We start from the raw sequence: 13,875 nt of genomic DNA, 5'->3' as shown, positions 1-13,875 counted from the left end.
CACGATGTATCTCGCTGCATTGCACGAGTACGCTTCTAGTGTATACTAAAGGGTTTAAGTTCATAATGGGTATCATCATTAGATATAAAATAGTATTTGATGGTACCACAAGAGTGGTGCCTGATTGGTTTGAACTTGGCTCAAAAGGTCAAAAATATTAGGAGGTTTCAGGTTCAAATCCAAGGAAGAATAAAAATCCCCTTGTGGCCACGGAGGTTCAAATGCGGTGACTCCGAGCTATCTGCAAAGCAGGTGGTCGCTCTGGAATTAGTTGGCTCGCATAGCGGGTTGGATATCCGAGTTAATAAAAAAAATAGTATTTGGTGGTATTTAATTTATCTAAAGACACTAAAATTACAAATTGCATGATTTTTTATTTGAGATATTTTATAAGATTGTAAAGTTTTGGCATGGAACTTGTAGACAATTAAAATGAACTCACAATATTAGTGGATATACGAAACATTTTCATTAAATACTGTATGAATAAAGTTATCTGTGTAGATTAATCTCTTTGTATAGATTAAAAATGCTTTTGTAGATGCAAACTTAAAGATCCTATTAATGATAAAAAAACATAACGTATTAACCATCTTTGTGTAGATGAACCTTGCAAGTTTTTTTTATTAACCTGAATATCCAACTCGCTATGCGAGCCGACTAATCCCAGGACGACCGTCTGCTTCGCAGATAGCTCGGAGTCACTGCATTTGAACCTTCGTGGCCACAAGGGAATTTTTATTCCTCCTTGGATTTGAACTTGGGACCTCCTGGTACTTTTGACCTTTGGAGTTAAGCTCAAACCAATCAGGCATCACTCTTATGGTTGCAAGTTTTTTACTTATGTACATTTTGTTGCTCAAGAATAAAGATCCCTAATTTATTAACTTAAAAGTAGAAACTTCAAATAAAAAGACTAAATATCGTAACACACACATACACACACATCTATAGAGAGGTTCAAACGAGAAGACGGTTAATTTGCAAGAAGACGAAAAGGAATATGGGCAACACAATCTATTAACTAAAAAAATACCATAAATAAAAAATGAAAAATAATTTTAGAAATTAGGATAATTATCATTTTAAATTAGATAAATCCTTAAAAATATCATTATACCTTTTAGGTTTATTTATTTTTCTAATTTTAATTAATTAATAACTTTTTTGTATCAACTTAAAAAAATTAGATACACTTTTGATAAAAGAATTTCACAATTTACATCAAATATCACTTGTGATATCTACGATCAATTCATAAGTTATAACTGTAGATATTTTTATTAACCATATATGATTATGTATAATTTACGGTTATAGATCTTTTTTGATGTAAATGTTATCACATGTGATAATACGTCATTTGTATTCAGATATATATTATCATATGTGACACACACATGCACACACACATACATACACGTGAATCATTGAAAAAATTCGGAAAAAAATTTACTTTGAAATTTTTTATGAGAACCGACATTATAAATTATTCTTGGGTTCACATGTAAATTTTCAAATAGATTTTTTCTGTGATTTACATATAAACATTATTTTAACCTTCTCATAATATTTAGCCTTCTTATTTAAATATAGATTTGGGTTTTGTGAGAATAAGAGTTATGGTGACACGGTGAGAACAAAACCTTCATATACATCCATAAACCTTTATTTATCTATTTTTATTATCATGAACAAAACTTTAATAAATTCATATATGTGAAAATGATTAAATATGTGTAAAAGTTTGTGAAAGTGACTAAAAATGAAGATAAAGATAGATGGAGGAAATTGAAGATGGTTGGAAGTACTACAGATACTTGAACGGAAAATGAAGTTAGATTAAGAATACCATAACGATTATTTCATACGATCCCACGTGTGTATATATATATATATATATATATGTTTGAGTTCCCGTAAGAAATATCATTTTCCGTAAGAAATGTGAGAAATATAACATTCACATATATATATATATATATATATATGTTTGAGTTCCCGTAAGAAATATCATTTTCCATAGAAATATCATTTTCCATAAGAAATGTGAGAAATATAACATTCACATAAGATAGCTTAACATATGGCAAGGGTTATGAAGCCAATAAAAGACATATTAAATGTTGTCATCATGGTGTTCTCTAGCTGATCCGTCGCTGATATATTCCCTCGTTGATCCGTCGCTGAAAATATCTCTCGCAACTCCCTCGCTGATAGCATTACCTACGAGCATTTGACCGACGGAGTATCAACGACGGATGACCCTTTTAGCGACGGATTTGCGAGAGAAATTTCCTTTGCTGATACTCTGCATTTTTGTAGTGAGAAACATATCAGTTTTTGAGGGAAAGGATACGGCAAGTTGCCTTATTGTTAGCGAGGTGCAGTTTCAAGTTTTTTTTTTTTTTTTTTGGATTAGGAACAGGCTCAAAAAAGGGTCCAAATTAGACTGGAATATTTGGTGTAATGACCCTGGTAACACTTGTAATGATCTGATTTACTCCTAGCTTTTCACTAGTTCTATTTTCTTATAAAATTTTCCCGTTCCAAAAAAATAAGCTTAACCTTCACTCGTTATATGTGAAGGTATCCGTATTTTGTGTGAAGGTGCACATTCAAGTCTTTTAACCTTCATTAATTTCACATAATATAATGTAACATTCACACAATATAAATATACTTTCATCACTTCGTATATTTTTCAACTAAAACAATTCTCATATGATCCCACTTCATATGTTTGTGTATGTGTGTATAAATGAACTTGTGTTCGATCATTTCGGTGATAATTTGTATATTTATTTTGTTTTCCCTAATGAAAATGGTGTATTCGTTACTACCCTCGGTCCTTGAATACGACAAGTTTATTGATTCTTATTGTAAGATATATAAAATGTGAATCTCTTGAGCGAGAATGTGAAGGTTCGCGAGGTCAAAGAGATCCAACGACTAAGAAGATGGTCTCATGGAAAATTACTCTCAATCTTTCACGTGTTTGTGTCTTTTAAGTATAAACGTATTTTTGTATTTTTCTTTCACACACAAAACACTCCTTGATGTTCCATCTACGAAATAACACTGTATGAACACTATATATATATATATATATATATATATATATAGGGAGCGATCAAATGAAAACCGTTCCCATTTGTGTAAACCATGTAAACCAATCTCATCCATCCATTTTCTTGATCAATGGTCAAGATTAGTTTAGTTTATTTAGGAAATTAAAAAATATATATTAAAAAATTTATTCTATAATAGCGAGAAGGGCAAGATGGTAAACTCAACCACATTTTCATCATGCACCCTATTATGGTAAATTCATCACCCTATTCATCATGCACCATATTTCACTTGTCCAATGAGATTGTTCACGCACTCATATCATCATGCACCCATTTCATGTTGTACCCATTTCATCATGCACCATTTCATAATCATTTTCACTTACTCCATCACCAATGTCACTATGTATGAAACCGGTTTCATCATGCACCCATTTTATAATCATTTTTCACTTACTCCATGCATCAATTTCATCATGTATGAAACCGGTTTCATGAATATTTTTTTTCTATTACTGATTTCATGGATTTATTAATCTAATAACTTACGATTTTAATGAATTTTGGCAATAATATACCAAGACACAATATAAGAAAATCAAATTTTTAATATTATAATTTAATTAAATATTTAAATGTTACAATTTATAAAATTTTCTTTATTATGTTACCTTAATTAAGATTTATTAATAACTTCCATATTTAATGGAAAACAATGCAAATGACCAATATATCTTTAATGATTAAATTTAATTAGAAAAAAAAAATGGAATTTTCCTATTGGTCGAAATTAGTTTACACGGTTTCTAAGAATTGCACAGTTTTCATTTGAACATGCCCCCCTCTCTCTCTATATATATATAGTTTCTATCTTTTAGCCGATTTTTATTTGTTTTTCCCCCATAATGTATATTTATTATTACAAATGTATTACATGTATTAGATATATAAAAATATATGTATATATATTATATTAATATTTACATTTTATATATATATATATATATATATATATATAGGGTTTATTTCAAATACAACATATCGCATTTGTACAATCAATGCAACCCAATAAATTGAAATATTTATGGAAATAATTAGAATTCATTTATTATGATTTAAATACTTATGGAAGATGAATACGGTTCATTAATTATGATTAATACTTTATATTAGAAAATAATCAAAACATCTATAAAATCACATATTAATCAAATGAAATGGACGATTGAGGTTGGGTTGTATTGGTTGCACAAATGACAAGGGTTGTATAATAACCAACCTCTATATATATAGAGGAGCGATCAAATAAAAACCACCCTCATTTGTAAAAACTGTACAAACCACTCTCATACGTCGATTTCATTGTTTAATCTTATGAAAATTTTTCATGAAATTGTTTAATCTTGTGAAATTGTTTCATATAATACTTTTTTGATGAAGTTGCTTCATATGTGGTTATGAAATTGTTTCATATACTACTTAATGAAACTGTTTCATGTATTTCTCTAAAATTAAAATAATGAAGATGATAATATTCATGATTAACACCTTCCACAATAAAAATGGTTAATCAACCTCTCATAATTACAAAAAAATAAACAAAATGAAAAATTATGATTGGTTGAATGAGGTTTTCACGGTTTTTACAAATTAAGTGGTTTTTATTTAAACGTTCCCATATATATATATATATAGAGAGAGAGAGAGAGAGCATTAATGATTTCTTCCTCCACATAATATAACTATATAAGTTAGATAGAAAATTTGGTATGCAAGTATTGTACAAAGGAGAATGAGAAAAAGAAAACAAAGAGAGCCATCTAACAACTCCTTGAAATGAAGTAGCTATTGAATGCTTCAAGAAATCAAGAGGATATCCAACATCAAACCCAATTCAAGTAAAACGATAATTCGGAATCCGAACAAGAAAATTGGTAATTAGCCGAAACCTTCAAGCCGAGTGAGATCAAACCGTAAGCAACTTATTAAACATAACGAACAACAACGAAGCTGCAAAAGCCCGCAATGATCCTCTTTATTACGATCAAAATCTGCTAATCACGAAACGATCATACATAAGAATGCCAATGCACATAATAAAGATAGTAGCTAGATATGAAAATGAGTAGCTTGAAGAAGTAACTTCTCTGTGGGAAATACAACTACAAATAGGCAGTGACAATTTATGGGGTTTTGACAGTTTTAATCCAACACTATACACACACAGTTAACATACTCAGAAGCTTGAACATCACCATAACCAATCTCTCTTTCAGAGTAATCAGACATTGCTGTACTGGTATCAATCAAATCTTTAAGGGTGATATATGCTTAAACTTTCGGGTTTTTTATTTTCGTTTCATATAAAGAAAAACTAGATAGCAATCTCTCTTTCTCTCTTTCTCTCTCTAGGAGCAATAAAGACTCCAATCCTCCATTAATGCAGTTTCATATCCTCTCAACATTGTGCATTAACTCCTCCTTAGGCTGTCATCTCTTCAATTCTCTAACCTCTTCCTTTCCTTCACCCTCTTCTCTCTCTCTCTCTCTGACTTCTATTCACAATAAATTAAGAAATCGTCTCTCAAATTCCGCCTGAAAACCACTCTTTTTCACTCTCTTGAAAGTGGGTTTTCTTCTCATTCTTGTCTGAATACCGGATCTTTCACTGTAAGCTTCATAAGCAAGATAGAAACGGGTAAGTGGGTTTAGTATCATATCCTTGTTTTAGGCGATCATCGTTTACATTTCACCTGAAAACCACACTCCCATGTTTTGAATGTTCTTAGTTGAAAGAGAAACTAGTATGTGAGATTGAAAAGATTATGGTGTTTCATTTCGTGTATCTTATTTTGATACCTTTTACTTATTTGGGGCTGAAATTTATGGCATTTGGTCTTTGCCATAGATTGCGTAAAAGCATAGACAGATGGGTTGTAAACTGTCTTTGTTTGTTAAAATTAGTCCTAAATGTGTTAGCAATTGTTGGTTCAACCCTTCTCTTTCTGTGTTGTGTGTGTGTTTTTGTGTGTGTGTGTGTGTGTGAGAGAGAGAGAGAGAGAGAGAAGTCTTGAAAAGAATTAGAAGTCATTAGAAAGTTGACTTTTGTTCAAAGAATGGAGAGATCTCTTCTGCTCCAATAAATATATCAATGTCGTTTGTAAACATGTGTGCAAATTTCTAGTCAAAATCTACAAGTCTATGCTCCTCTCTCTTCTTTATTCTGTTTAATCTGAAAAGTGAATTAAGATTTGCAATTAATTAGCTTTATTTATCAAGAACTTCATGAGCTTTAATATATTGGAAATTAATGGCGGTATCATGTATTATATAGGTTTATATACCAGTTTCTAGCAGAAGAAGCTTTGAAAAGAGTAGATATGTTTCAGCCAAGCATGTTTGAGAGTCATCACCATCACCATCTTCTTGATCAAATGAGCCATAAAACCCCAGAAAACAGTCTTGATATGCTTAGAGATCATGATGACCATGATAGCAGATCCGGGACCGATATCATCGAACCTCCTTCTGGCGATGATCAAGATCCGAATCAACGTCCCAACAAAAAGAAACGTTACCACCGCCACACTCAACACCAAATCCAAGAAATGGAAGCGTAAGCTATTCGTTTCCCCTAATCTTTTCTATTTCGTTTTCGGTGGTCTTGACTGATAGGTGAGACTTGAATTCATCCGATGTCGATTGTATATTACTTCTTTCTTTTAAGAGAAAAAGGGTTTGAGATTTGCCTTAGAGCTTTCTTGATCTTTACTGTTTAAATACCATATAGGTTTTTCAAAGATTGTCCCCATCCAGATGATAAGCAAAGAAAGGAACTTGGCAGAAGATTATCCTTAGAGCCTTTGCAAGTCAAATTTTGGTTTCAGAACAAACGAACTCAAGTGAAGGTAAGAAACTAGCACAAAACACACATTCAATTTGTAGTATGAATGTTCAGACTACTTCAATTTATATGATAATAATAACATATGAACTCGAATCACCATTCATTGATCATCAGAAGTGAGTTATTAGAGCCAACAGGTTCAATAAGGTACATCTAATAATGTCCCATGCTATTTTCTTATCATCGCACATGGACAATATGTCCATTTGTTGGTCGAGAGGGCTAATGATCCCACATATGATGCATAGTTTGATAACCTACACAATAGGAGCTAATACACGTCTCGAGTCTAATGCTCCTATTTGATGATTATAGACAAGCATCGATTACTTCAGTACTCGGTTTGAGTTAGAACCCACTACTGACTATACTTGCATTCAGTGATGAGTACATACAATCCGTTGCTCGTCATCTATTGGTTTCATCAGTTAGAAGTCGAATTTTGACTACATACACTTGCACTTCCATGTTTGTAATCAAACAAGCAACATTATACTAAATAAATTTGTAGCTGCTCAAATTGTGCCTTTTCTTGTTTTGCTCTTAATAAGGCTCAGCATGAACGCTACGATAACACAAACCTGAGAAATGAAAATGACAAGCTTCAGGCGGAGAATATGCGGTACAAGGAAGCCCTCGCCAACACCACCTGTCCCAACTGTGGTGGACCGGCTTCTATTGGAGAAATGTCTTTTGATGAACAACAACTGAGGATTGAAAATGCTCGTCTACGCGAAGAAGTATGTTAGATCTTTTAATTACCCGAAGAAATACTATTTCTTGACATAGTAAATGGGGTTTGTGCACTTTCTATAGTTTGTCGAAGTTAATTTCTTTCGGTTTTTTCACAGATTGACAGGTTATCTGGAATTGCTGCCAAGTTTGTTGGCAAGTCATCACTGATTTACCCTGATCTTTCACCTCATGGACCATCTCGTTCCCTCGACTTACCTACTAATTTTAGTCCACAACACGGAATGGTAGGAGAGATGTTCGGAACAAGCGACCTTCTCAGATCCATGGCTGGCCCTACTGAGGCTGAGAAGCCTATTATTATTGAGCTGGCTGTGGCAGCCATGGAAGAACTAATTAGAATGGCTCAGGTTGGTGAACCCTTGTGGGTTCCAATCTCAAATAACTCATCTCAAGAGACCTTAAGTGAAGATGAGTACCAGCGGGCATTTCCCAGAGGCATTGGACCAAAACCAATGGGATTGAAAACTGAGGCTTCAAGGGAATCCATGGTTGTCATCATGAATCATATGACTCTTGTGGAAATTCTAATGGACGTGGTATATAATTTACTGAATATATTTTTGGGAAATTCATTAAAATATTCATTTTCACACTTTGGATTCATTTCGTAGTCATTTTTCTCCCAATATTTCAAAAACAACTCATCTCAAGAGACCTTAATTAGTAATGATTTTGAACTCTTTAATATAATCATGGTTTTCAGAATCAATGGTCAAATGTGTTCTGTGCCATTGTTTCAAGAGCAACGACTCTGGAAGTGCTTTCAACTGGAGTGGCTGGTAACTACAATGGAGCTCTGCAAGTGGTAAGAGAATCAATCATTCAAAACCTTCTGGAGTTATACGTTAAAACCAGAAATGTCTTTGTATCTACACTTATATCTAACCACTACGTTTGATTAACTATTCTAGATGACAGCTGAGTATCAGGTTCCTTCACCACTGGTTCCAACTCGAGAAAACTATTTCGTTAGGTACTGTAAACAACACGCTGATGGGACGTGGGTTGTGGTCGATGTATCCTTAGATAGTTTGCGCTCTTCTTCGATATCAAGATGTAGAAGAAGGCCCTCTGGCTGTTTGATTCAAGAACTGCCCAATGGCTATTCCAAGGTACACCTCCTGTTAACTTCACATCAAAAATTAATCTATTAGTTCTGATTGAAGAAATAAATACTATGAGAATATTTGGAACCCCATATCACTCTCCAAAAGTGCCCTTGAGGGGAGAAAAAGAAGGTTCCACCATATATAGAGAAGAATTTGTCCAAGTGTAGCTGATGTAGGACTCTAACACGCCCCCTCCAACCGAGGCTAGATGGGCAAAGATGTCTTAGAGTGTCGAAAGGGGTTATGCGGGCAAAGATGTCCCAGAGTGCTAAGTCTTGGGCAAAGATATCCGAGATGGTAGAACTTGGCTCTAATACCGTGTGAGAATATGTGGAACTCTCATATCACTCTCCAAAAGAGACCTTGAGGAGAAAGGGGAGGTTCCAACAAAAGAGACCTTGAGGAGAATTGGTCCAAGTCTAGCGACGTGGACTCCACATAGGCTAGACTTGAACAAATGCTCCTCTATATATGTTGGAATCTCCATTCTCTCCTAAAGGCTCTTTTGGAGAGTAATACGAGAGTTCAACATATTCTCACATGATAGGGACTTGACACTAGCCTAGGCTAACCCCTCTCGACACCCTGGGACAATTTGTGTCCATCTAGCCTCAGTTGAAGGTGGTGTGTTGGAGTCCCACATTTCTCCTCAAGTGCTCTTTTAAAGAGTGATATGGGGGTTCCACGTATTCTCACAAATACAAATATGAAAGTAAGTGGACTTCATGAATTCATGTTTGATTTTCATTTTCTAGGTAACTTGGGTTGAACATGTTGAAGTTGATACCGGGGCCGTTCATGATATTTATAAGGTACTAGTTAACTCTGGTCTAGCATTTGGTGCAAAAAGATGGGTAGCAACTTTAGATAGACAATGCGAACGGCTTGCAAGCGCGATGGCTAGCAATATTCCTGCAGGAGATGTTGGAGGCAAGTCCATTTCTACTAGTTCACGTTCTATTCTTTCCTAGTATTCGAAGTAATTACGATCTGTTCTAGTATCCTTCGATAAAATAAATGATTCTCTTCTTCTTCTTCATTCGTTCAATAGTTATAAGCAATCCAGAAGGGAGAAAGAGTATGCTGAAACTAGCTGAGAGAATGGTTTTGGGTTTCTGCACTGGGGTTGGTGCTTCTACTGCCCATACATGGACGACTTTGTCGGGTAGTGGGGCAGATGATGTTCGGGTAATGACCCGAAAGACTACAGATGACGCAGGCAGGCCTGCTGGTATTGTGCTATGTGCTGCAACTTCATTTTGGTTACCAGTTCCTCCTAAACAGGTTTTTAATTTTCTTCGGGACGAGAATTCTAGGATCGAGGTAATGAAATCTTTACTACCATTATGCATAAATAGTAAAATCTAATAAAGATCATATACCTAACAAGTACCTGAAGGTAACTCATCAATTCTAATGTTATATATCCATTATCCAGTGGGACATCCTTTCAAATTGTGGTCTTGTTCAAAAAATAGTACACATTGCCAATGGTCGTGATCCGGGCAACTATGTTTCCCTTCTGCGCATTAACGTAAGTTCTAGAATTATACAGAACACAATTAATTGTCTTTATATATATAATCAGATCCGATGACTTTCAACTTGTGTACATCGCAGAGTGCAAATTCAAGCCAGAGCCACATGCTTATATTACAAGAGAGTTCGTGCGATTCTACAGGTGCATATGTTATATATGCCCCAGTAGATATTGCGTCGATGAATGTTGCATTAAGTGGGGCTGATCCTGATTGTTTCGCCTTGCTACCATCTGGTTTTGCGATACTTCCTGATGGACCTGGACAGTATGAAGGAGGAGATCTTGACGTTGGAACTGGTGGATCGTTACTCACCATCGCATTCCAGATTTTAGTTGATTCAGTTCCTACATCAAAACTATCTCTAGGATCAGTGGCAACAGTTAATACTCTTATTAAGTGCACAGCTGAAAGGATCAAAGCTGCAGCAGCTTCTCATAATCTATAAATAAAATTAGAGGTGTTTTATATGGTAAGATAGTTATGATGATCAACCTCACTTGATTACATTGGATTTCAAAGTATTCAATTCTAATATATGTTCCCTTATCACGGGTTTCGATTGTGGTTATCGCAATTTGATCTAATATCTATACATTTGTGTACATTGCAGTGGCACAAAGGGAAGAGGGAGAAAGACTTAATTAGGCAGGTGATGCTATTCTCTTTATCTTGCGAAACAGATGGAAGAAGTCAAGAACGCACCTTGAACGATCCCTGTGCATCCGGGGATGGCGGGTTAATCTGATGCAATATCAAGAAAGCATTTTTATCGTTCATCGAAGGTTATAGGTTCGGGTATTGACTTTGCCTATCTTAAAGATTAGAGAGTAAACATAGACCTTGTCAAGTAAGTTCTAGTTAAATCTCCAAAAACTTTGTTTTGCTTTAGGATTTCATTAGGGTTTTCTGGTTATATGTGTTTTGAACTAGAATACAACCGGTAGCCTGCAGGAAGCTACCGGCAACTCCTTTTAATTTCATCGTAGCTTTTTTTGATCGGTGTTGCGCTTGGCTTGATCCTTATCTTAGGAAATAAATTAATTTCAGGTTATTACTTTTATGAATATTCGAAGTTTCTTGTGAAGTTTTCGCTATACATGCATAAAAATCGGCTTCAAGGTTAGAAAAGCTCATGATAACAGACATATTGTACCGTATACGCACACAATTGATCAGATCGACCCTACGACTCTTTGGTATATGCGTAGATTGCAAGAATGCACCCCAATAGAAGATATTGTCTGTATAACCAAATCTTAGAATTTTCTTAAGAGAATGGAAAGGAATCGAAAACGCTTTCAAGAAGTTGTTACTAATCTTTGTTTACATCTCTTCGTTCTTGAACATGATCCCTTGATAATTGTTTAACGCGCGCATGCTTATAATCCCCAAACATCAAAGCTTAAGTGGTTTAGGTCAGGATGGGCTTAACTCAAAACCGTTTCTAATCCGGCCCCTGATATTTAGGTATCTCTGCATTAGTTACTCCATTAATATCATCGGAGATGTTAATAATTAACCACATTAAGGGTGCGTTTAATACGCAGACAAAACATGACAGAACAGAACGATAGAGAGGATAGACTCAAGATCAAAAAGAAGGCAAATGAAAAGTAGCCAGAGAATGATATAGTTGATTTGGCCAAATCTTTCATGATGTTCATGCTCTTGAACAATAAGTAAAAAGCTTAGATTTATGTAAACAAAATCCACTCTAGAGTTTTGTGATTTATGGTGGTTACAAAATTGTACGAACTGAACCGACACTACAACAAAAGTGGGTTTATAGGACACTCTCAATCTCTAAGTGTCCCAATAAACCGTTTTATAGGACTTAATTTATAGGACCAAAATATAAAGCGTCTTATCTAAAGGTGTTGTAATAAGTTTATATGACGCTTTTGGGCGTCTTAACAAATTTTTTAGGACATTTTTAATACAAAGTGTCGCATTAGCAACTTTATAGGACATTTTTTAGAAAGTGTCCTATAAACTCAATTTTTTATAGGACATTTGTTTTTATGGGACAGTTTTTCAAATAATGTTCTATAAAGTTGATAATGAAACGCTTTATATTAAAAGTGTCCTAAAAAACTTATTACGACGTCAAAAAAGGTCATATAAACTTATTACAACACCTTTAGACATTTACCGGGCCAAATTTGACTTTGGCATGCATTCAATTCAAAGTGATTAGTTTTTCCATGATCTGAAATCACCATAATCGGTTAAAATTTTCCTAACTATAAGATTATAAAAACAGAAAACGTGTTTGTACATATTACAAAGGGTCGATTCTGTGAGATCTGAATTTAGAATCTTTACAGACACACACGGTAATTAACCTGAAATATGAACGTGAATTCTAATGCAACAAGTTCATATTCAATAGTTTTTTCATTCAAACTTTATATAGTTAAATAAATTTCAAATTCTCCAGCAACTCTGCCGATCTGAGAATCGAGGGTTCGGTATGATTTCTTTTTTTCCCCTCTAAACCGGATTGTTAACAATGTAATATTCAAACTTGATACTTTTACCTTATTCCTAGCAAATCCTAGCTTACATAGCAAATCGATCCCAACAAAGCGTCAACTTCAGTATTTCAAAATTGAAAAAATATGGTCAATCTAATTGCTTCCACAATTAGGGTTAGGGTTAGGGTTAGGGTTATATATATATACATGATCTCTAATTCTTATAGTTTTGTATTCTCTTTTACCTCCCATCATCAGTAGAACGAAACAGATACATACATACAGGGTGAAAGATCAAGAACTCATCGGTTACCTCTTTAATGGATCAAGGTGCCGCTTTCGTGATTTTATATAACAATTAATTTAATATATGTCGTCTCTAGTTTTGGATCAGATCTAACAAGTGGTATCAACGCTTACTTCATATTCAATCAATTGGTGCTTGGTTCGATTAATGACATTCATACCGTCGGTCGGAATGGGATGGCATAGCCTTAAAATTAAGGGCGAGATTCAAACTCCCATTTTAAATCAAGAGATAGATAAATAGACATATCCCATTTTGGTGTTTAGTCTTTCTGGTGAAGTTTGTTAGAAAAATTCTGTTAAGTGACGGACATTTTGACTTCGTTATCTTTACTCTCATTTCCCATTAAATAATATGACGTAGAGTAAATTTCGAATATATTTGGTTCTGAAGTCACTTTCAACGAAATTGGTCCATACTCCACTCATTACAAATTTGCCACCAATGTACGTAAAATCAATTTGCTCCGGTCCCTCCCACTAATGAGGACCAACATGGACATTTTATATATATACTAGAAGCGTACCGCGCAATGCAGCGAGATACATCGTGATTTTAATATTTCATTTTATTCTTTATCTTAGTCGATGTTATAATATGACTTTATATGATTTTGAGAAAGCGATGATGTTTTTATTTTTGAATAAAATATATGTTTGAAGATATCATAAAAATTTGACAAAAATATATCGATATTAGTATCA

At 34.2% G+C, this 13,875-nt stretch overlaps 1 protein-coding gene across 1 annotated transcript; it reads left to right on the top strand.

Moving 5' to 3' along the window:
- The first annotated feature begins 5,756 nt into the window (after window positions 1–5,756).
- On the top strand, window positions 5,757–11,444 carry LOC112523136 (homeobox-leucine zipper protein MERISTEM L1-like). The gene is made up of 12 exons (XM_025132607.1): window positions 5,757–5,772; window positions 6,409–6,690; window positions 6,865–6,982; window positions 7,533–7,721; window positions 7,833–8,273; window positions 8,441–8,542; window positions 8,649–8,849; window positions 9,602–9,776; window positions 9,898–10,169; window positions 10,285–10,380; window positions 10,467–10,856; window positions 10,998–11,444. The coding sequence occupies exons 2-11, from the start codon at window positions 6,455–6,457 to the stop codon at window positions 10,830–10,832; spliced, it is 2,196 nt and encodes a 731-aa protein (XP_024988375.1). The 5' UTR covers window positions 5,757–5,772; window positions 6,409–6,454; the 3' UTR covers window positions 10,833–10,856; window positions 10,998–11,444.
- Window positions 11,445–13,875: the final 2,431 nt, after the last annotated feature.

The sequence above is a fragment of the Cynara cardunculus genome (assembly GCF_001531365.2).
Source record: "Cynara cardunculus var. scolymus isolate 2C chromosome LG 12, CcrdV1, whole genome shotgun sequence".
Classification (NCBI taxonomy): domain Eukaryota; kingdom Viridiplantae; phylum Streptophyta; class Magnoliopsida; order Asterales; family Asteraceae; genus Cynara; species Cynara cardunculus.
The sequence above is the reverse complement of the archived record's forward strand: the minus strand, read 5'-3'. Positions and strand labels throughout refer to the sequence as shown.